We start from the raw sequence: 25,190 nt of genomic DNA, 5'->3' as shown, positions 1-25,190 counted from the left end.
CACACGGGCGTTTTCGTAATTCTCCTCCATCGAAATGCAGCCGTCGCGACTGGGATTCGATCCTTAGTCCATATGTCAAGCAGCCGAACCATGGCAGCTCTTTACTTTTTTACCGTCACTGTCCTCTAGTGTTCAAGTCCTTATTAGTGAAGCGGAACATCTTGTGCAGTGGGCTGTGTCGTTTCTGTCCTGTCTAAAGTTTCAATCATCGCTCCTAATATAGTGACTTGCTCAGGACAGCTCTGGGTCATCTCCACAGTACACGCATGTCGCCTGCATTGCTAAATGCCTTCTTCGAGAAAAACTTGGGAACCTTCTTAACCATGCATTTTTAATGAAGAAAATTTGATAGAACTTAGGTTGCCTGCTATGGTGTCGGCATTGAGTGTCTAATGTTCTTGCAATTAAGTTTTGCGTCACTTCCTCAATTTCTGGGGTGGGCCTACTTCAAAACTATAGGGGATCCGTAGGAATTTTCGGCCATAGACCAACTTTCAAATTTTGGGGGTCCTCATATTTTGAATTTTGGCGGTGTCCTACTGGTGATCCCGCGGTGTTGAGGACGTCACAAACATCTATATCGCATTCATATATCGCGTGGAGTCATCATACTATTGCTGGCGCAATGGTGCAGCGAGTAAGCGATGCGCCACTCTACAAGCAGGTGGCTGTTTCAAACACAGCCACCGGTATTGGCTTGTTCTCCCCAGGTTGCTCTTGCCGAGCTCCCGTAAGGCTCATGCGCCGCGCCATGGTAGGCAGGTGGCAATTGCATTGAATTTATTTGAATTAATGTCGTTGCCACGGGCTAGGGGAAGCAGTTAGCTAACAACACGGTGGGCAGCTTGCCGCGTACCATGGTGACCAGATTGTGATGATGTGTCAAGGTCACGCGACCTCTCAGATCAATCAAGCAATATCATAACTGAAAATCCGGAGTTTATTTTTTATTTTCTGAGTGGATAACCTAAATGCTATAACGCTTAAAAAAATAGCAATTTCGTGCTTCGCCTGCGCATTGGTTGTGACTATGCACGCCGGAGTGGTTTAGCAAGATTCAGTCTGCACTGTCTTGTGTGAAAAAAATAAATAAATGTGGCAGGCACAGAAAGTTTAATCCTAGCATCATCGGCTGTTGTTTCGAGATAGCGCAGATAATTTCGCAGGAGGCGTTGTGCTTTGTGCCATAGCAGCTTACCCTGGCACTGCAAAATGTACCGTCACAAAACTGTGTTACGGGTGCGCTAACGACACAACGCGCCGGCATTAAGAACGTAAAGGGCACATCGGGCTCGAGGAGGCTCATGTTTCTGTGCTTGTTAAGAAAGCGCGGATGGTCAGAATTAATCCCGAGCCCTCCATTCTTTAGCATGTAAGAAATAAAAGGCGTCTCATGTTTGAATGTTTCCGTTTAGAGCTGTCGCAGTACGACCATGTCCTTCCGCTCTGTAGAGCTGTTATTGACTGCGGTCACTTGGAGGTCTTGGAAAATTTATTTACACTAAAAATAAAAACAAAAATGCCTCACTGCGAAAAAGAGAAGCTTACAATCAACAGGACTTTGCTGGAGTTTTGATGTATACTTATGTACCAACAGTGTACCAACTTAACCAGTCTTCTGGCAAAGGAACATATGTTTAGACCAGAAAAAAAAAACCGGCGCCTGTCGACCACAAAGAGGCAGGCTTTGTTAAGCTGCCTTAGAGAATGGAAGCTGACTAGGTAGCCAGCGTTCGTACGGTTCTGTGCGGCAGCGTGCTTACAGTATTTTAGAAGTTTATGACAAAGGAACTTCGATGTGGTCACTGGCACGATTCGGAAAGAACTCGCGCTTTATGCGGCTAGAAGGTTCTGTTTGTGTATTGTGCCTAGGCAGAAAACAACACCTTTCTTCTACGCACCCAAAGGCTACAAATGTCTTTTTCTGAATAACAGCGCGAACTTGGACGAGGACAGAAGAAAGACACATGGACGGGCGCTGTCACATGGACACATGGACAGCGCCCGTCCATGTGTCTTTCTTCTGTCCTCGTCCAAGTTCGCGCTGTTATTCAGAAAAATATCGTACCAACTCGCCCAAGCTTCCGCTCTACAACTGTCGTCGTCTGCTTCCTTTTGTATGTTGTAATAGTTATCCACAAATCTTATCCACGCGGTTGAAAAAATCAGTTGCAGATTACAACAAACAAGCGTGCCAACTAAAAGAAGAAATGCCATGATGTATAATTTCGTGCCTACCCGGCGTAACCCCGTCGCTCCGCGGTCGCGTAAACACCTCTCCGTAAGCATAACCCGGGGAGCCTTGAGCGCTCCTCCCCTGCCTTCAAGTCGGCGCGAGTCGTCAGATGTGGCACGAGGCCGGGCAGGGAAAGAGGGCGAGGAGAGCAGCAGCCGTGAACGTCGGGGAGGGTACGGCCAAGGAAGGGGCGCGGAACTCCCCTTCTGGAAGTCAGCTCGCCTCGGCACAGAAAATACGGAAGAGGGTAAGGCCAGGCTCGGTGCTCTGCTGCCCCTGGGGTATGCATAGGGGCGCACTTGAACTTATGCTGAGCCGGAAGTGCGGTGTGGAGCTGACGTGGTGCTCTTATGTCGCCGCGTGGAAAGGCAGGATTGTCTTTTTTATCACAGCTGCTCTTCGTGATTTATATAATGAATGTAAAAAAGTACAAGAGTGTAATCTAAGCTGCAAATTAGACGGAAATATAGAGCAACAGCTACGAGGGTTAATGTATGCTGACGATATCGTTGTACTTGCTGATAGCCAGAAAGATTTCCTGACTCTGGTTATCCCTTCTCCAGACAAAGTAATCTAAGCTGCAAATTAGACGGAAATATAGAGCAACAGCTACGAGGGTTAATGTATGCTGACGATATCGTTGTACTTGCTGATAGCCAGAAAGATTTCCTGACTCTGGTTATCCCTTCTCCAGACAAAGGCGACGGTCTAGACTTGACTTTTAGCGCTATCAAATCGGGTTTGATGATATTAGAAGACTGACTGATCAGGTGCTTAAAATTCAAGGCCAGAGATATTCAGGCTAGCTGAATGCAAACAATTCGAAGTATTGGTAAACGAACGCCAGATATACATGGAAAAGCACGAAATGATAATAGGGCCCAAAGTGAAAAGATGCCGCGATAATGAAGAATTGAGCACTGTGGGGGTTTAACAGGTATTAAGTAGTGGGAAATATTCGCTTATGAATAATGTTGTTTGTGCTTAATTTTGGGTATACGGTTATTTTTGCTTAATTCTTTGCTTACATCGGAAAAACAGGCAATTTGAGGATGGTATGCATCAAATGTTTTCATTAATTAATATAGACATCTTTCCTTGATGCAGCACAAAATATCGTAGCTAATATAATTCTGTAGAAACATGGAGCACATTATATCAAAGCACTTTTTACACACCCTAAATTTATTACCACCCCATCAACAGACAGCATACTAGTAGACTTCTCTAAAAAATTTGACCGTGTTAGCTACAACAAACTAATGTCAAAACTAAGCAGCACAATCGGAGTTGGTAAAGTGCTACGCCGGATCACGGATTTTTTGACCAACAGCTCGCAATTGGTAATTTTCGAACAAGTTCATTCAAGACCCATTCCCGTTACATCAGGAGTCCCGCAGGGATCTGTCCTAGGACCAGTGTTGTTTTTAGTCTTCTACAGTGATATTACCAATAATATTGACGCCAGTATAAAACTTTTCGCCAATGATCGCATTCTGTACAAAACGATAAAAAGCTCGAAGATCATCTTATGCTAAGCAGCTCTCTTGACACAATTGTTGAATGCTGTATCACATGGCAGATGACAATAAGTAATAAAAAATTGGTTTGCATGAGAGTCACCCGAAACAAACAGCCATGTAACTATGACTACAGTATCAATGGATCAACACTTTGAAGGGTCCCCGAACGTAAATAATACCTAGCGTTAGTCTTAACATCTGATCTAGGATAGGACGCGCATATCAATGCTACCTCTGCCGCCTAACGAAGGCAATTCTTCCTTAGAAGATGCTTACGTTTAGCCCCTTGATATACCAAGCTTTTTGCTTACAATACCCTACAAGACCGATTGCAGAAGCACTGCTTGGTTTCCGCAGTCAATCACTAACGTCACTCGGCTTGAGAGAGTGCAACGAAAAGCTCTAAGGTTCATTCATAACCAATACAAACCCTCTGACACCCCTACCGATCTTGCCACATCTTCTGGCCTTCCATCACTATCATCAAGGGCAAAATAATATCGCATGAAGTTTTAATACCAATTATTACATAACAGCTATAGTATGAATGCGTCAAAATATGCATCCTTCCCACAGTCGCGGCAATCCCGGCACAAGCAAGCGCATACGCTGGCTGAATACCCATGTCGAACAAACACTCTCAAGCATTCCTTCTTTCCTTTAGCTATCTACGAATGAAATCAACTCGATACATCGATTAACAGTGCGGACTCACGACGCCAGTACGTGTTGCCATTTCTCGATATGTTATTTACGGATGATTGGGTTGTTTATTGTGACCTGTTACCTTCTTTTTCGCTTTCTTCTAGTCTTTTTTTGTTATTGTTAAATACTTCGAACACTAGCATGCTTGCTAGCAAGAACGACCGCTTTTGTACTTTTTTTTTACTGTTCTGAATTTTAAGCTATTCTTTGGTAACCTGCTTACTAGTAGTAATCTAACATTTATTATTCATGTTTCCTTCCTCTTAATCTGCTTGTAATTTGTCTTTATTGTTCCGAACTTTATATCGTAGTGATTGCCCACCTTCTTCGGTCTCGTGTTGAGACTAGCAGTATTGTAAATAAATAAATTTATAGTGATGCAAAGAAAAATACAGGATATATATTGCTTCTGAAATTGGAAATCTTTGTTGAAATTTAAGAGACTGGCCCTAAAGTTCACAAAAATATAAGCGTATCTATTTAGAAAATACGCGACCAAAAAATTTACACTACATGTTTTGTATGCGACTATGCCAAAAATTAGTATTGAAAGTTAGAAAACTGTTGATGCTAAACATTACGGCAAGCAAAGAAATAGGAAGACAGTTTCTTGTGCCCAGCCATTTGGGTTGTACCGCAGTGCTGTGACAAGGTATACCCTGGGCCGTCTTGCATAAAACTGTATCCGCTACGTTACTTGTGGCACGGAATCGTTCAAAACATGCCCTGTTCCTTCAGAGAGGTCCTGAAAACAGTTAATCTCCTCGGCAACGGCGGAAACGAAAGTTACAATCGACCAAATGTCCATATTCCGGGCAAGGCGGCGCAATCATCTCTGCGCGAACTAAAATAAAATGAATGTACGTCACATTCTCGAACAAAGTTGACGCATGCACCTACACAATCAAGTACCAATGCCGGGAAATTGCGAGAGGTTTGTTTTGGCTTGTGCGGTTTACCGTCCCCAAGCGACTCAAGCTATGAGGAATACCGTAGTGAAGGGCTCCGGAAATTTGTACCACCTGGGGTTCTTTAACGTGCACTGACATCGCACAGTACCCCGGCCTCTATAATTTCTCCTCCATCGAAATTGCTAGAACATCGTCAATGCTCTAGGGAGAAGAGGAGGCCATTTCGGGTGTCATGCTTGCGCAATCGCTAGGTGCTTGCAGGTTTAGTCTGGAGTTCAAAAAGTGCTCCCTCATGTAGATGATGAAAAAAAAACGATTCCGAAACTGAAGTACAGTCCTGCTGCAACGTACTGTATGGAGTTACTTGTTGAGAAACGGCCCGGATTGCTCAAAATGGGGCCTTTTGCACCATCGTTCAAATCCAACGATTCCAAAAGCGCAGTAAAAAAAAAAAGAGTTTAGAGCAGAAGTTCAGTCGCGACTGGAAATAATCACAGAGCTGTTGGCATATTAGCACATGGGGTCACGGCAAAAGCACAAAATGCGGAAGTATAGGGGCACATGGTCCGTGCATCTTTTCATGCACGGGACGCTCAGAGTAAAATGTACAGTGAAGAATGCCTGGCAAAATTGGACGATAACAGTAGTAGGGCAGCTAAGATATTGAAATATTTGTACAGAAATAGCGTTGACTCTCAGCTGTGGTAAAGGACTTCGACAGTTAGCAGTAGATTAGAAGGAAACGAAAGAAGGAGAAATAAAGAGGTTTAAACGACCGGCTCAAAACGCCATATGGGGAACGGACGTGCAGCCCGAAGGAAAGGAGGACGGGAAGGCTTGTAGCTGCTGCTCAAACGCTTCCTTCCCTGGCAGCTTGAATGAGTGAATCTTGCGCCGAACTGTCAAAGCATATGGAACCTAAAACGCCTTGTGACGGGTTCACATCCATCGCCTCGCAAGTGCCTGTGAAACCACACACCGTCGCCAGGCTTGACCAACTTTGAGAACTGTGCATCTCATTTGGTCGATTTCACCTCCACATTCCTCCGCTTGGGTGTCAAATAATTGTGAGACAGACTGTAGCCTGGCTTCACCCTTGAAGAGGAGGCCAGGAATAGTATCCTTGGTGGCCGTGTATGACGTGGTACGGTCCGTCTTCCTGTTCTGTTTTCATGACATTTTCGGGTCATCGCTCTCGACGCCATCAATATCCTTCGTAACTGCTGGATACTAGTAGGATAGTAATAAGATTCGTAGCTGCTGGATACTACTAGGATAATAATAGGATTCGTAGCTGCTAGATACTAGTAGGATAGTAATGAAGTTGGTCAAGCCTGGCGACGGTGTGTGGTTTCACAGGCACTTGCGAGGCGATGAATGCGAACCGGTCACAAGGCGTTTTAGGTTCCATATGCTTTTACAGTTCGGCCCAAGATTCACTCGTTCAAGCTGCCAGGGAAGGAGGCGTTTGAGCTGCAGCTGCAAGCCTTCCCGTCCTCCTTTCCTTTGCGCTGCACGTCCGTTCCCCATATGGCGTTTTGAACCGGTCGTTTAAACCTCTTTATTTCTCCTTCTTTTGTCTCCGTCTAATCTACTGCTAACTGTTGAAGTCCTTTTCCACAGCTGAGAAGCAACGCTATTTCTGTACAAATATTTCAATATCTTAGCTGCCCTACTACTGTTATCGTCCAATTTGCATCATTCGTAACTGCTGGATGCTAGTAGGATAGTAATAGGATTCGTAGCTGCTGGATACTATTAGGATAATAATAGGATTCGTAGCTGCTGGATACTGGTATTCACTATGAGATTCAGTCCATATGTGCGCCTTAGGTTAGTGCCGAAACGAAAAGAGTGTTTCCTTTACACCTTTTAACGATCGTGAATTTTCATGGCGCAAGGACATCTAGGGCCAAAGAGCGCCATGGCATAAGGTGTTCTTCGTCTTCTCAAGGTGTGGTCAAAGACCCATTTCCCAAGAGTTGCTCCCTGCTTGTGCCCATGGTATCACTGGTGGGTACGCAGCGGCACTGGTGATCGAACCCTGCACCTACCGCACGCAATGCGAATGCTCTTTGCAGCTCTTTCTTTACATGCTTATAACTCTTCATACTCTTAGAGTTCGATTCGGTCCGCGTCCCATTCTTTCTTCGTATGTTGCCTGTATTCTACTATAGCTATGCTTGTGATTTCTTGATAACAAGCGGTATTTTTTTTTTCATTATTTTGCGCCATTCACTTTCATAAATTCTGACGCTTGTGTTCTGTATTATGCTCTCAGTTATACGAGTATCTAGCGCCACTGTGAGACACCAGTGTCTTTTACATATTGATCTAAATAAAGAAAAACCTCCTCGCGACCGGCAACGCGTCAAGCTGCTCATGCCGAAAGGCCTTCATCCTCGCTTACGTGACCTACTCGAGAAACGGCGCGGGGCTTAAAGGCCGGATCATGTACTACGCTTTTCCAGTGACATCGTAAGGCATTTGGGGGACGTGACAGACCGCCGAGACAAGTCAACCCGCGAAGGACGCAAGTAATCTGCTATCCTGGTGTGAATCTGCTATCGTAGCGGCGAACAAATTCATAATTCTTATCTGTCGAATGTAAAGCAGGTGCCCGTGGCCCACTCAGCCCGACCTGCTTCGAGGTCTCACAAGTCCCTGTGGCACCCGCAGCCAGCGAGTCCCTCCAGACTGCGCAATATTAATCAGTGACGGCTCATTGCTGTCGCACTTACCACCTTGAGGAGATAAGCGTCGCATAGGCCGTCAATCAATCTAGATTCCCGTGATACGCCGACAACGAAGCTGTGGCGGCGGTGGCCGCAGGCTTTGGCGTTTCGTTCCGATTGACACGCGGATATCACGAAACTAGACGCAAGGTCATGGGACATTTCTTTCACCGGGTTAATGAAATACTTCCTGCCCCAAGCTTAGAAAAAAAAAATCGTTATGCAACTTCAAGTGTCCTTGCAGGTGAAAATGAGAGTTTTCGGAGCACGATTCCATATTACGTAAATATTTCATGAGCGTCTATCCTGACAAACGCCCTTGAGGGATCACTGATAACAGCGTGCTCGTGAGCAAGCAGGCCACTCTGCCGTACATTCCATAAGGGGCCTGTCCTGTCTTTTTGTCTTTTTACCTTTATCAGGACAAGCACTCTTAAAAAACGATCGGTTACGTGACGACCATCCACTCCTGTTTAAGTCGAGGGGTTGAACCACCGACTTCACTTGTCAGCTTCTTGAGTGCTTCGCTTTATTTAATTTTTTGTTCTCGGCGCTCCTTTTAGGACCGAGGTTGTCGGGAGCCCCTCTGCAGGCACAGAACCGAGTGGCTGCGTGCAGGCGTGAGTAGCCTTGTCTAGAATGCTCCAGGTGTGCTCTGCGGACCAAAAAATGGTAAGTTTTAAAGCTGGTTGTGTTTTTTACATTGAATGCTAGAGCTCAAGCGACGTTGTGTAGCTATGCGAACGGTAATGGTGCAAGCACCAGGCCCTCAGCAATGTAAATGCGATAATATTTCTTTTAATTTGTCCGGCAGCACAGGGCTTAAGGGCTCTACACAAGCCTGATCCCATTTGTACGCTTCCTTCGCACTGTGACTTCTGACGTGTCGACGCGTACGGATTGTCCTGTTCATATAAGCAACACAGCGATTTATTCAGCTCGCTCGGAAGACGCACGTTGCTTTCTAGAGCGATAACTTTTTGGATGGCTTATTCCGTTGCCAGTGAGATCGGTGTCGTTATAGGATACACGCTGTAACTTCCGCGTTTCACCGCTGCACAAGTGGGACGAATAATGGCTCCGCTCATTCTTTTGACCACCCGCCGCGGTGGCTCAGTGGTTACGGCGTTCGGCTGCTGACCCGAAAGACGCGGGTTCGATCCCGGCCGCGGCGGCCGAATTTCGATGAAGGCGAAATTCTAGAGGCCCGTGTACTGTGCGATGTCAGTGCACGTTAAAGAACCCCAGGTGGTCGAAATTTCCGGAGCCCTTCACTACGGCGTCCCTCCAGGCCTTAGTTGCTTTGGGATGTTAAACCACAATAAACCAATAAACCAACCATTCTTGCGACCTCTTCAGTGTCCATGTCATCCAGGTCGGTATTATTAGCATAGGTACAACAGTGAGGTGGGCCGTGGGGATGGACCAGCGCTGAAAAGCAGCTTTGTTTTTCATTCCCCCTGGCGGGGGCAAACAGGATCTGGGAGCTTTATTTAGGAACTGATCTAGAGCCCTCCTGTACGATTCTCTAATAGTCCATGCGTTGCTCCGGGATGCTAAGAGCCACATTCCACTCCATTCCAAATAAATTTACACTCTGACTGAGCCACAGCCTCATCCTGCACGTCGGTGGCCAAGAGAAGCCAAGCCACGCCAAGCATATCTAATTCCCGCGTGGCACAAGGCCGCACCCGGACAAGCGCGCAACCTCGCATCACCCGGTGCCGGCGCGTCTGTCAAGGCGACCGTGATTTGTCGCCTCGCTTCTCGCGCGGATCGTCGTTCTGTGACCGCCGGCCGAGCTGGGCCTGCGAGGAATCGCGTGTCGTACACGCCTTTTTCCCTCCGCGCGCCCACACCAAGTCAGTTTTCCTTCACGGCGTGCTTACTACATCTACCCCGAAAGCCCGAGATTGCGCCTAGCGAAGAGCCGTTTTGAAAACTTGGTGCTTTTATTACGAAAGCAATACTGCGCTAGGTTTTGAGCCTTCATCGTTGTCCCGGCAGATCCACGTTTGACCTTTAGCTTGACCTCTGTTGTGGCGTTCATTGATGCGCACTGACATAGACAGCGTTGTAGACTGCGTTGATTTGGAGGAAAGGACAGGCGCCTTACCAACTCTGTGGTTTACTGGACACCTCAATAGCACTTTAAGCTAATTTCGGCGCTCCGTGCAGTACTCAGGCTTTCGCCTTTCACTACTCTAGTCGCTAAACTTGCTCGTAATTTGCTTTCGCAGCCTTCCATGCTTAACCAAGCTAAGCCTCTGCCAATTTTTGTACATCGAATTAGGAAATCAGGCGTCAGTCCGCCAAGACCGTTCGGCTCTTAGGAGAGGAGCAAGCATATCATTGTTGAAGGGGTAGCCTGATTGTAGCACATGTTTTCACATATAACGAACTGCTGAGTACGACCGCTGGTGTGATAATCGGGCTCTCCCTCCTCCCTCAGCCTTGCTCCGTGGTGACCTGAGCCTCTACCAAATCAGGTGTACGTGTATCTCAAAGCAAGCACTTTTTGCAACAGGTCTGGTAATAGAGCAAGTTGGTTTGGTTGGTTTGGTTTATTGGGGTTTAACGTCCCAAAGCAACTGAAGCTATGAGAGACGCCGTAGTGAAGGGCTCCGGAAATTTCGACCACCTGGGGTTCTTTTGGTAAACGCCCATTGTGGAAAAATTCAAACGCTCGCTAACGACGACACAGGAGCGGAAAAACCGCATACTTGCGGGTTGTTGTTTTTTTTTTTTCAGATATTGAAACCTCTAAGTAAAAAATTGTCAGTTGAGAAAAAGCGCTGTCATTATTTACTAGCGTTTGAATTTTTCCAAAATGAATCCACTTCTTGGAGCTGTCGCGAGCACCTGCTGAAAGTTCACACTTGGCCAAGGTGCAGACAACAGTCCAGCGACCAATACGCCAGCTTCCAGGGAGCGCTTAAAAGAAAATTCCACATAACAGCAGAAGTGAGCGCTTACGTCGGGAGCCCGCCTTCATCTCGGATTGAAACTACGCTACATCGAAGAATAATAAAGTGCAAGCAGTAAGCGCCTTTTCATTACAGTCGCGGAAAAAATCGCCGGAGAAACTTTTCAATGTACTACACACGTTCCTCAGTCTGCAATCGGATTTGGCTTGTTTGACGCAGGTGAGGAAGTTCATGCCTCCGAAACCTGCCAAAGCGAGTTGTGCACGTCGCCACACTCCTCGCGCTGCTAGCAAGGAGCGCGAATGCCCTGCACGTCTTCGCCAAAAGTGAAAGCGAGCATTTCCTTTGAATTCTGTGCGAAAGTAATGATGCCTTTCGGACCACTATGGCTGGTAGTACATTAAAGCGAAGGCCCAGTACAATTCTGGAAGCAGTTACCTTGCGCTAGAAGCTCCGTGTGCCGCAGTAGTGCAGAGCAGTTACGCGCACGCCATTTCAAGCGTGAAGCGGCACCCTTCACGTGTTTGCGACGCTCAAAAGAGCACGTGTTCTGGTTCTAAACCGCGTAAGCGGACCCCGATGCGCATAGCTCAGCAGTTGTGCGGTACTAAGCGGGCCGATGCGCTAATGAGTGTTAGTGTCATCGAAATGTAAGGTGCAGCATGCTCGACGACAAGGACTCGGACGGAATAACTGAGTGGAAAAATTTCTGCACTGCGCTGACGGAATCGTTTGTGACTTTAATTCCGTTTCTAGTGCGAGTTTTAGTAGGACATCTTTGGTGAACGTGCAGAATATTGTCGATGTTGGAAAACAGAAGCAGGGAAAGGATGCCTACTGGCGAAGCGTGGATGCCCGTTCGTGCATATTAAGCAGTGGCTGTCGTGAACACAGTAAATGTAGAACTTGAAATACGTGAGCACTGAACTCAAAGACCTGCCTCTAAATAAATTTGATTTTAGTACTTTTTTCTATTTTTAGTGAATACGCAAATGCTGGTAAAACGTGGGCCTTATACCAGTATTGCTCGTACTGGGCAGATCCAATTTATAGAAAGAAAAATTGATAGGGGTTTAGTGTAGGTAGTTAAACCGAGTAGACCTGCAGAAGAAGGTGTTCATTCTTCAATTGGAGGAGGCAGTAAAATCCGCCTTAGGGGTGTGGTATTATATCTTTAGTGGGTTAATGCCCATGTATGCTGAATTGGTATTCCAACTTAACATTCATAGATGGCGGCGAGTCCTCATATACCACTACCCGCGCAGCGGTTAAGCGATGCGCCACTGCACTGGCAGGTGGCTGTTTCTATCCCAGCCACCCGTCGGGATTTTGCGACCCATGTTGCTCTTCCGGAGCAACCTCTCGCGCAGATGGCGCGACGCTGCGCGACGCTCGTCCAAACTTACCCGAGCTTACCCGAGTAGCTACCCGGGTTGCTAGGCAACCCGGGGAGCAGCAGGGGAGTCCACGGACCACGCGACGAGCGGTTAGACCTGGCGTAGTATTTCTTTCGCAATAAAAACTTGTAAAGCACTCCAGTCTGCTGCTTTGGATAAATGCGAACGCATTAAAAACTTTTTTTGGCAGTTCATCGTTGTATAACATCACTGCACATACCCAACGCACTTTACTATCGTACACACCACAACGCGCTCACTTCGTGCCCCTCTAACACAATTCACCCAGCGATCCTCTGGAAAACGCGCCTAATGGACCGACATTGTGAATCTGTTGTTTCTTATACATAATTCATGTACATAGAATATTGTTTCACTGTAATAAATACCATGTTTAGATAAAGAAATGATCCGTTCTTGGCAGATGCGTTGCGTGACCACCTAGCATTGCGTTGCGTGTCCGCCGAGCCCCGACCCCAGCGGATTTTTTTTCAAATGAGGTCGCGTGAGAGGCACCGCTTCCTGTGGACACACTTTGTGGATACATTTTGCGGACAACTTTTGTTGAGGTTTCCTTCGCACGAGGCCTATAATGCTTTGTCATTAAAAATGAACGCCATTCAGATTATAAATACAGAAATAACTATGCCAATCTATCTGCATGCACTGAGAATTCAGGTCATAGGCACGTAAATATTAGCAGTACAATTAAATACTAAAATCTGGTCTATGTAACAACGCAGTATAGGTACACAAATTGAACAAATATGAATACATCTGTAGCCCAAGAAATAATAGTCACAATGTAGCATAGAAAAAACAATAGTCGGTCATGCACCTGAATGTCTTGATGCTTCTATGAGCGAAGGAGCAATACAAATCTGGCCTAATGCACTAGACATCCGATCCTCCTTGCGGAAATTGCCATTAGTCTCGTGAAAAACTGTGCTAGCGCCATTTCTGCAATCCTTGCGCACCATAAAGCAATCTGGAGCAGCCATCATTATTAAGCAAGAAAAAAAAATGAAAAGTCGAATAGCTTATGCGACCAAGGCCAGAAAAATCGATGCTGAAGCTACTGAACCTGAAAACACCACTAGCCATAAGCTTGCGCAGGGCCTGTCTGCGTCGCTATCGTCAGTACACATCATACACTACAAACGGACAAAATGTTGCCATATGAAATCAGGTTCCCTGATTTGTCTGAGCCGTGCGATTGTTTTTCTCATTCGGCAGATACTATCACCGAGACCCGCTTTTCGAGGCACGGCGAAAGTTCGCAGTTGCTCGTCATGGAAGGAATTGATTGCCAAGATGCTGCTTTGTTCTCCACTGCGAGCCGCTTCTTCACTCGGTAAGTACACTAAGTTTTAAAAGAGAGAGAGAGAGAGTCGCTCGGAGAAAGGTAGATTGAAACTGCATGCGCTTGGTATCTTGAATGCGAGAATTTGCGATACCTGTTATCACTGCTCTTAAGTAAAGCATGTTATTTTATGAAGTAAGTTAATTCTTAATGTTACTTCTCGAACAACGAGTTCGTGATATGGCTTCTGGCGGAGTTCTTTTCTGCCGTCCGGCTTCTACTTCCTGACCATTCCCTGTTTCACTATTTATTGACGCAAGGGGAACTTAGGCCTAAGAGGGCCAAAACAATGTTTAATTTTAATTAGTTTCCATTTGGTAGGTTAGGTGAAATGTTATGCAGTGATGTGAAATGCTGCATATTAAAAGGGATAAAAAGAGACTGCAACCCAGAGTAACGAGCTGCAATAAAACCGTGGCATGTAAACATGGCATAATTATAAATGCGGTGTCATGAGTCAGAGTAAAAATACAGCTTTTCAGCACAAGCTTACTGGTAGGTATTCACATGATCAAGCGGGCGGAGAGCTCCGACCCACCGTGCTGGGTTAATGTGTCCTCTTGTCCGTGCCAGAGAATCATTTAAGAAAGACCCCTGAAAAAAAAAGCAGCTTAATACACTATTCTAGGTTTAAGTGCTCCTTAAACAATTCATAAAATCTTGATATCAAGTAAAAGGGTCATTGCATAATACAGACAACGATGGAACAGTAAATACCGTTCCTTAATTTTAGGGAAAATGACTGTTACGATGCGCTTCCTTAAATGAACGGTTTAAAAGAGCATGGATTATTGTCTTGGTGCGGGTTAGTCGGTGATTCATCATGAAAAGCTGCAGCGCAAAAGAAACCCGAACGAATATGTAGAAACATGGATGACAGGACAAGCGCTTGCCCCCGGCAAGCGCTTGGATCAGCGCTTGTCCTGTCCGTCCATGTTTCTACATCTTCGTCCTGGTTTCTTTCGCGCTGCCATTTTTCATCATAAAAGGGCACGAATCGCTGAAAGCGAACCAAATAACTGCTTGCATTTTGGGGGTTCTGTTCCAAAATGGAAGTAACTGCTTGTTAGTTGTCCGAGTACGATTCGTAATAGAATTGTTTTGATGATAACAATCCTTGCATTCTTTTAGAGTTGGTTTCATGAGATGCAACTAATTGTTTCGCTCGCTCTTCTATTAGAGCTGCCGTTTACAGAATAGCGCTCGCTTGATTGCTCCTTAAAAGTCCTGGAAGGGTACAATCAGTTTTCAGGCATTGCTCACGGTTTCATTTTTGGCTATGGACTCAGCAGCTCATCCCCTGCAATCTCAATATAGCTACAAACTCAGCAGAGGTGTACCCTGTATCCGCGTCTCCCCAATTGATAAAGATGTTAGAAGACAGACAGCAAAAGTGTTTTTGTTCTTCATTTTGAGGAAACTGCTAGTCATGGTACTTCTCGAGTCGGTGTAAATTTCTATAGTTGTCATTAGTCATTGTTTCCATGGCCATTAACAGTCATGCATTTGTGCAGAGGACAGACTTTCTTGTTGGTTAATGCCAACGGCCTGCCCTCTTGATACCGGCGCCAAAACTGTACGAATACGCTCAGGCGCTTTGGAGTCATCTGTGTAGTAAGCTACAAATCCCTTATCGTCTTGCTGAATTTCTACTCACTCATGATAAATGACGATTCACCAGTTTTCTGCTGTCCGCCAGCACTGGTAACACTACGCCGCAAAAGCCATATTTTTACTCTAAAAACCCTAATTTTGAAACTTTTTGCAAGTGTTCGCTGAAACATCCGGTATTTCTTCTACGGCAGGCCGATCTTTAAGTTCTCCTTCATCATACCTTCAGTGGACACCTTGGTAACTCACGTCGTCGTTTAAACTCTGCTAGCAAGAACCCTCACATTTTGCCTTCGGAAAGACCTGACGAAGTGCCCCTTTTGGAAGTGCTAAGCCGTGTACGGGCGTGCCAAGCCTGTGGGCAAAATCCTGAGATGCGAGATGTGGCGACAAGTTCGGCTCCTTTGGGACTGGTTACGTGTGGTTTGTTAGGTTCAACATCCGGGCTGGTTCACCTAGCAGATGGTACGCGCGCATAGATGCCCTGCCGCGCAAAGTGCAGAGAGGGGGTGGAACTGCTCTCTTAGCCAGCTGTTGAGGCCAATTATAAAGAGCATGGATGCCATTAAACCACTTGCGTCCTGACGGTGTGAAAAAGAAGAATTACAGAACTAGCCCGACAACATGTCTTTCGTAGAGAGAGAGAGAGACTCTTTAATGAAAAACAGAGAATTAAGCCGGCGTTTCAATATCGGTGGCATGCTACTCTGCGTAGAGAGGGGAATTTGGGAGTTAAAGACTGAAGGAGAGCAGCGTGGAAGAGGTGGAAGAAAAAAAAACGAAGATAAAATGCGGCCATGAAATGGGTACTAAGGATGCAATGGCGAGTATTGATGTGACCTATGGAATGATGGAGTGCATAGTCCGACAAATGGGCTGACGAAGTACACTGCATGAAGAATGCATGAAGGTAACGTGCAAGTGAATTTAGAGCTTATCGAGATGTCCAATGTCTTTTAAATATGTAAAAAGAAAGTTCATTGCAAGTCTCTGTTGCCTGAAGCAGGCTAAGGGACCTAAAACTTTGTCCATTGTTAGGGGCACTGGGCAGAGCTTCTGCATGCAATGTCCATAGTACGCACGCTCGTTAGCATACGCAGGGCACTCAAGCAGGATATGTTCCACAGTTTCTATCGAGGCACAGTTGTCACAATGCGGACTGTTCATTTGTCCAAAACGATGTCGCAAGCCGTTTGTAGTCTACCTTTGAGCGAATCAGTGACTGGTATAAGCGGAGTAAGCAAACTCCACACTTGATGCTTGCGATACCGAACATTCGGGATATTTGTCGCTTTCTGTGCACGCAGATTTATTTATTGTGTGGTCCAAATGTTCGCTTTGGGTCGAAAAGTAAGCCTACAAACAAGTTCTGTTTTCAGAGTGATGCTTCCTCTATTAAGGTTAAGGGCTGGTTTCGGGTATCAGGCTCTCTGTTTAGTAAAAAATAAACTGAAACGACACTTTTCACTGGAGAAAAACTGAACCGCTATTGGTCAGCCCAAAGTGTAAAGCGATCGACAGTGCCTTGTACCTGCTTACTGACAGAGAAGTTACAAAATTGGCAACTTATATGGAGATCATCTGCGCGCCGCTAGTGCAGCAGGCTAGACGGAACGACGTTAGTTATCGCATTTATTTTCAGAGGAAAGACCTTCACATTCAACACGCTATGATAAAATAGTTAGCTGCTGGGCTAATTGGTTCTATGACATAATAAAATGATTATCCGGCAAAGACACACACAAGAAAGAAGACAACATGGGCGTGTTGTCTTCTTTCTTGTTTGTTGTCTTGACGTTAAATCATTTTATTATGCTTAACACACTACCATGGCAAACTCCATTTTCTTGAGCGAACACATCGGAGTGTTTTCCGATCTGACTATAATTGTGCGGAAGACAATCGTTCTACTTCCACTTCTGACAAGGTCATCCAGGATTCCGTACCGCGAGATTGTTTAATGCGCTCTTTGCAGATGGAAAAATGTAGAGAGACAGTATTGACCCTTTGCACGGGCCTCCCGTAATTGTGTTTCACATAAGCAGCAACCGGGCAACTGTTCACGAGATGTTGTCAGGGCTAGTAGGCACAAACCTGGACTAGTATTAAATTGCTGTAAAAATAACGAGTGGACTTCTTCTTCGGAGAAAGCTGAAATGGGAGCTACGAGGAATGGCAGATTCACATTAAAAATGAACGAGCCACCATCAAACCGAGGCACACGGACAATCGACCGATATATGACCGAGCGCATAGAATTAGGTCTTCCCTGGCCTAAGCCGCAGCTTTCATTCTTCCCAACGTCCCCGTGGCTCCCCTCAAACTCAGAGCAGTACTATCCTAAGGTGGTTAAAATGTGTTGCATCCTCACCTGGGGGTACAAATGCGTTGTATCCTGACGATGTACGAGCTGGTTTGTAGGAGCCCTTTAATTAGGCCCTCAGAGCGTTTTGGCGCGTCAAGCAAACAGCGCAGCAACCTGGCGGCTCACATGGAAAGAATTAATCCTAAGTGAAGTTCTCGTTTTTTTGTCCTGTACGAAACGCGACATCCGATTCACAAGAGCCACCATGAAAAACAACGCGTAGCAGCTCGGCTTACTATTGCAACAAAGGAGGCGCATCAGCCTGCCGGCCGCATCTGTAGCAAGAACTGCATAGAATTCTCAATTTACAGGAAATCACTCTGGGCGGCCCTTCACTTAGGCGACGAGGCTCCTACACATCGTGCTCTCTCCAGTCTCCGCTCTTCATGTCGCTTTCGTGTGCTTAATTACTAATCAGAGGCCGTACACTCTTCGTAGCACGCTATTGCTCAAACGAAGAAACCCGGAGAGAGCGCCTATACAAGGACAGCGCGGGCCGCTCAAGAACGCTCAGATTTTGTCGACCCACACCGTGATGCGAATAAATGACTAATGTTTGCACAGCACCACACTAAACTCTTCTCTGTGAGAGCTGTCGATCCCAGAATCCACCGCGCCATGCGACCGCTCCCTGGCTTACAACTTACTGGCACGTAAGGCCGACTTATGCAACATTCTCTTCAGATATCTCTTGGGCGAAGAGTTTTGTTTGCCGAAAGCGAGGGAGGGGGGCACGAACAGAAACCATCTGAGACAAGCTCGTGCATCCGTATATTGACGCGATGATAGTGAAACGAAAGTGCAAGTGCATATATCGTAAGAGAAACAACGGCGCCAAAGAATGGGAGAAGTCTTCCAGAAGTCGTTAGGCACTGCAATATCTGGTTGGCACTACAGAGATGTAGTGCTTCTATGTCAATGCGAACCACTGATGAGAAGCGCACTTTATGGGTTCTGTGTACATTTCCGCACGCTTTTCAGAAAAGCATGTTTTTCCTCCTTTGGAAAGTCTACGTGAGTGCATCTTCATCCAGGACTTCTATTGGCACTTCGTGGATGTCTTACGCGATCTAGATGCCAGCGCATTGGTCTATGAGTGCGCTGCCCCCTAGTGCCCATGCTTCGATCGCCTGTTATCTATTTCTTAGCGCGTGTGCCAGAAGACCTACTCGTGGAACTTCCAGTGTATACCGCGCTGACTTCAGCTGTATTATGCCTCTGATCTGGCCACTTGCAGCGTTTGTATTACTGAAGCATTGTTAGTGCGTCGCTGTGTCTTCGCCGGAAACGTTATTTGCTGTGGCTTTATTTTGCTCTGAAGCTCACATATCAACATTTTGTGCCTAATTTATTCTTGTGCATGGGTTCCTCTTGGCATAATTACTAATTTATTCAGCTAGTAACCAAAGTACGCGGAGAACTACGCGGAGAACTACGTGCGCAAAAATAATTTATTTATGCGCAATCCCGTGCACGGGACCCTGTACATAGCAGCTGCAGTGAAAGGTTACAAGCTCACGTTGAACGTTCCAATTTCGGTTTGGTTTAGTTTATGGGGTTTAACGTCCCAAAGCGACTAAGGCTATGAGAGACGCCGTAGTGGAGGGCTCCGGAAATTTCGACCACCTGGGGTTCTTTAACGTGCACTGACATCGCACAGTACACGGGCCTCTAGAATTTCTCCTCCAAAGAAATTCCAGCCGCCGCGGCCGGGATCGAACCCGCGTCCTTTGGGTCAGCAGCCGAGCACCATAGCCACTGAGCCACCGTGGCGGCCGTTCCAATTTCAAGATACACAGTGCAGCTGGTTAAAAATCTGTGCCTCTCCCGTAAATGAGAGTAGAGTAAGTATGAAATGTTTACGGGCATAACACATTGGTTGTAGAGGGTAGTAGTGAAAATCTTGAAATGGGTCTAGTGTCCAACACACTACACCACACATACTGTGCACTGGTCCATGTGGACGCAATCGTTTCCTGTGAGTGTCTGCCGAATCTCTTCCGCCCTGTATCCGGTTTCTGTTTGCCTTTCATCTTTGTAATCGTTGTTTTCATTCCTTGGTTATTTGTACCACTTTGCCTATGTGACACTGGTGACGTCACCACTGGATTACGTCACACATAATTGATGACGAAGTAATGACAAATTACTAATTAGTGACCAATTACTGATTAATGAATAAATACTAATTAAATGCGAATTAATGACGCTTAAGCTTCGCCTTTAGGAATGTAACGCGACAGCGTGTTGTAGCGCTGCAAGGCAGTCCATGGAACGCCACCACCCGTTCGGCGCGATGCCTTGCCCTTTGAACGCAGCCAATTTTTTGAGGAAAGGAAATGGAGCAGTAATTCTATATCATCTCGGTGGACACCTGAACCGCACCGGAAGGGAGGAACGCCACCACCCGTTCGGCGCGAAGCTACGGGCGCGCTTGTATGCCGGTCCTGTAGGAGGGCTTAGAGAGTCTCGTTAAATCTCGTACGGTGCCCGGATGCGTTCGTTTCAGTGCCCGGATGGTCTCGTTTCAGTGCCCGGATGAGTGGATTTCAGTGCCCGGATGTTGGCTCTAGGTCTCGGCGTGACGTCACCACACTGCCGACAACGGGAGCTAAAAGCATTTCATGCTTAAAATGCAGACTTTACAAGGCTTGCCGGGCAAAAGAAGCTCGAAATTACAAAAACCGAATCGGACCAATCACGCAAATCAACTATAGTGAAGAGCACGAATGTACAGTGGTGAGCAGTCTTGTCTAGAGCGCTCGGGCGGTGCACTTCCTTGCAAACAAATCCAGATTTTGTGGCAGCCTCTAGGGTCCAGCTGCAACGCTTGCACGGAAGTAGCGCCAGATAGCCTCGTAAACAAAGCAGGCACGAAAACTTTGCCCTGTAATGAGGGGCTGCTCTCTAATTTCGGTTTTTGTTACCAAGTGCGCACTGCTCAAGCGCTCTAGACAAGGCTGCTCACCACTGTACTGCAACGTCCGCTATCTTGCACTGGCAGCTTTTTCTTCAGGAGCAGTCAACCCGGCGCTGTTTGCGGTATCGTCGCCGCACGGCCTGTGAAGATCTTCAGCCTCGAAACATGACGTCTGTGGCAAGCTAGCAGCTCGTTTCTGGTCTCTGGTACAATGTATGAGGCAGCTAATTTTCTGCAGGAACCTGGCAGCGGGACAAACTTGGGTTTTGCGATGTCGCTTTCAGTGCACGTAGCAGTTCTTCCAGCGTTAAAAATTTCAAAGTTAATTATGAAAATACTTACCGTACATTCTCCTTCCTCTCACTTGGCAATTATGCGCCCTCTTTAGCCACTCTTTTCGAGAAAGTACTGAAATGACGTGCTACTTTAAGAAAAACCTTCTTTGCTTGACTTCATTCATAACAGTATTCATTCGAGATGTTGCTGAGCTAGCAATGGGCACAGCTCTCTGCAGACACATGCTCGAGAAGAAAATACTACATCTAAAGAATAGTTTTCTGTCCGTTTCTAAGAACAACAAGAAGCAGCACTCCGGAACAGTAGGAAAGCGAACAAAAAAAGCATCTTTATATGTTTTAATAATTCCATTGTTCTCCATTTTAAAGCAGATATAATCGACCAGAGAACCAGGGAAGCGGGGCCCGGGGATGTTTGTCGCGCCAGGTTTAAAACAACGGGTTTCACTAGCAAAACACACACGTGCTTCGAATGAGCTTATGGCAGAATACTAATTGTTACTTGTTTTAACATCTTTTGTCTAATTTTTTTTTTCATCTCAAGAGGACACTGACGACAACTCCCACGAAACTTTTTTTACTTAAAAACAACCGACTTTGTGGCTTTTTCTGGCTAGTTGAAAAATGAAAACCACGCAAACAATAATTTATAAACTCCCCAACAAGGCGGTCGCTCGGCGCTCCAACTTTCGCAAAAGCATTGGTTGTTAAAATAGGATAGAACTTACCGCGGCTACGCAGTTGAAGCTAACTTTCTTACTGACGTTGGTAGAGGCATTAAAATTTAATGCTCTGCCCGGCCGACAGTCCATACTTCCGACAGAGCAGTCCATGCATCCGCCCCTGGTCACGTCCGCACCACCTCAGTATTGCAACGATATCTTACCCGAAAAAATATGCATGCGGGACCAATGTCAAGGACTGTTTGCGACTTTTCATGGCAATTTTATTACCATATCCTTTGATTTCTGGCTTCATTTGGTGCCTTTGGGTCCCCAACTCCTATTACTTTATGCGAGTATGTGATTATGTTACCTTTCAAAATAATTTCAGTAAAAAAATTTGGAGCGAACACTTAAGCTCCGCCTTGTGGGTATTGATGCGATTGTTTAGTGGGTTAATTCCCATGTATGCAGAATGGGTCCTTCTCCCCTTCACATTTGTACATTCTTGGGAGCCCTCGTACCACTTCTGGTGCAGTGGTGCACCGGTTGCGATAAGCCACTGCCCTTGTATGGCAGGTACTGCCACCGGTGAGCCTTGTGCTACCCAGGTTGCTCTCAGGTGGCAGTTAAATTTATGATATGTTGCTCTTCCCGAGTGACCAATCAAACTTATCTGCCGCCTGCCACTTTGGGTAGTTTTCTCCCCGTCCGCTGGGCAGGTTATGATGACGCCGCATGGTCACGTGACCAAGGTGCCCCACCTGCCTCTTAGGGTTCATCTCAAGGGATTTTTTGTTGACTTTTCGCTCACGGTCGGCGGCGCCAACGACGCTTGCTGTAAAACGGCTGCTGTTGTAGCCTGGTGACCCAGAGGGATGCCGTTGACTGCCGTTCATATTTCTACAGCATTCTTCATCCCTTATTGTCTATATAGGGGATAACGCTTAGGTTCAAGGCCAAATATGCTGCAAGTTAACAAAGTGGCGTGAATACCAAACCTGGTTCAAGCTACCATGCTTAATCCAGTGTATCGTTGCCATTGTCGTTGATGGTTCAGCGGTGCGGCGCCCTTTTTCAACTCGATTTTTCTTGGACCACTGAAGCGAGGGACGTAGCAAGACCTCAAGGAGCACAACGCACGAGATTGACGTAGTGGCCGCGTCGCGGTAAAAGCTTGTCCTCCCTGCTTGGAGGGAGCCTAACCGACTCTGCAGGCTTTCTAAATAAAAGTTGTTCTCTCTCTCTCTCTGAAGCGAACGACGAAGAAACAAAGTCACCTGGCTAGAACCTTGTTTCTTACGTTAAAATTATGATGCTGTTTCTTTTTCCAGTTTTGTGAGTGGGAAAGACAGGGCTTCCTTATTCCTTCCATACCGAGGGGCTACACCAACCTTTGCGACGTCCAGGCAATACCACCTCATGCTTGACTGAATTTGTTGAGACTCCTTCACGAGTGTGCTTACCCACTCCGTTAGGTCCATGGCATAGGTGCTCGTCTGCTGAGCACGAGGTTGCAGAATCGAATCCTGGCCACCACGGCAGCGTTTCTATTGAGGCGAAATGCCGAGACACCATGTGATGTTCAATGTCACTGCAGGCTGAAGAACCGTAAGGGGTTAAGATTGATCCAGAAACCTCCACTACGGCAGACGTCATAGCCCACGGACAGCTTGAGGAAGTAGTGGCCAAATCACTAACACTACTACATCATGCGTGTTAAGTGGCGCGCACAAGCAGAATAATCTTCGCCAGTAACCGTCGGAAAACACTACCGGCTAAACAGTAACAACTCACAGTGTCTTCCCTCCCAGTTGTATACATTTATATCATGTAACGCAAATTTCAAAATGCCAGCACCTCGATTTTGCGGACCCACCCAGGACGGTCTCGCTGCAGCATCAACCGGGCAAAGGTCAGGTGCAAACAGGAGTCAAGCCAGCAATATTATGACACCCTTGGAGCGGATGTCGTTAAGGTTCCACCTTGCGCGCAAACAAAACACTCCAGCGTGAACCTTTATTTGATGTCTATTTCCGGCCATATGGCCCGAAACAGTTCTATCGCTGTGCGAATTGTCTTGTGCTCTCTGTGAGCTTCTTTTATGTTTCATATAGTAGTATAGCGTCGGAGACAACTCAGCGTAACCGGCACTGCGCTGGTATTGCATATATATAAGAGGGTAGAATCATTTAATACAAATCCCACGCTGTAAAGCGGCGAAAAAACGGCCCAGGATTAATCACCAGCAGGCTCAAATTGTTCCCCCTCCCGAGCTTTAATGTACAGAAGACGTCGTGTCTCCTAACTGCGCGGTTTTCCCAGTACGTGCGTAGATTTTTTTCCAAGAACCTAGAACACACCTCAAGCAGACCCTACCACACACACTCAGAAACATCTGAGACAGGTTTACGGTTACGCCACAATGTGACGGATAGCACTTGTAAAGCGAGTGCTACCTTCATTAGACAAGGAAGAGAACTGGTAATGCGACGCCCTTTCGTTTAGAGAAGCGAGAGTAATTGTATGCTGCCAGCCTTACGCGTTACACGCGCCATGACGTAGTGGACGATTATTTCGCAACGAGCGAACATTACGAGTGTTCATAACAATACGTCAACATCGTTAGTACTCACAACAATACGTCATCTTTACGTCCCAGCGGAAGTCAACCCACAAGTGACCGAAAATTGCCGTGGCTGCCATAGCAACTAGTGCGGAGGGTAGTGCGACGTCGTCATTATTTCTGCTCGCGGCAGTGGCAAGTGCGAAATCCAGCCAATCACACTCTTTTACAGCAGCGGGACATGAACGTTTGAGTGCAGTGGGGCCGTGCAGGGGCCCAAGGACCTACGTGTCCCAAACTCCCCAATTTCGAATAAAGTTTTCACCACCACCTCTAAGTTACAAAGCACTCTGAAAAAATTTCTCGCGGTGCTTTTTGGGCAGGCATATAAAGGGAGAACCGTCGAAATCAATTAAGAGAGGGTGCAGCTGAAATATGTGGCGCCAGTGGACAGTTCCGGAGGCGGTTCGTTGAGAACGATTTCAGATGCCCGTAAAGTCTTTGATACTGACTCTGTTCTGGACTGGACGTATCCGAGTGGAGACATGGACGCATGCGGCCCGTGCATGTCTTAATATTTCAATGTCCTCACGATTTCCCGGGCATAAATAAGAGGAGGAATTCAGGAAACACATTTTGTGTGTACTTTTACTAGTTCACACTGAAGCTCTATGGGGCCATTACTGGGCTAGTTATGCGAAGTATCAAATGTAATGTCAGTGAAACGTCCCTGTGAAAAAAAAAACATAAAAGCGAGCTAGAGAAAATTGTTGCTTGGTCAGCCCTTCATTTTTAACCTCCGAGCGTTGCCGAATACCGTGGCTTTACGGCCCATGTGCTCTTGCTATTCCTTTCCCTGTCCCTGTGCCTCGCATGTAATGCAAAACGCGAAAAAAACAAAGAAAGTGGAGATAAGATAAGCAGAGACTTCAAAGGCTGCATCATCACCGTCGTCGCACTGGCAAGATAGGGA

The 25,190-nt window shown here is 46.4% G+C and overlaps 1 protein-coding gene across 2 annotated transcripts in view; it reads left to right on the top strand.

Moving 5' to 3' along the window:
- LOC149370689 (uncharacterized) overlaps positions 1-13,788 on the top strand; it is a 49,661-nt gene extending 35,873 nt beyond the window's left edge. The window contains exons 2-3 of one of the 2 annotated variants that reach the window (XR_016286152.1): positions 8,674-8,782; positions 13,671-13,690. Coding sequence is in view for 1 of the 2 variants with exons in the window: in XM_089562895.1 (XP_089419021.1) it covers positions 8,674-8,734 (61 nt within the window). In the remaining variant the exon portion in view is untranslated. Of the gene's footprint in view, positions 1-8,673; positions 8,783-13,670 lie in introns of both variants that reach the window. The other variant, XM_089562895.1, reaches the window with a different exon arrangement.
- Positions 13,789-25,190: the final 11,402 nt, after the last annotated feature.

This window comes from Amblyomma mixtum, chromosome 1 (assembly GCF_055824585.1).
Source record: "Amblyomma mixtum isolate Tamu chromosome 1, ASM5582458v1, whole genome shotgun sequence".
Taxonomy (NCBI): Eukaryota; Metazoa; Arthropoda; class Arachnida; order Ixodida; family Ixodidae; genus Amblyomma; species Amblyomma mixtum.
Note: the sequence above shows the minus strand (reverse complement) of the source record. Positions and strands in the feature narration are given on the sequence as shown.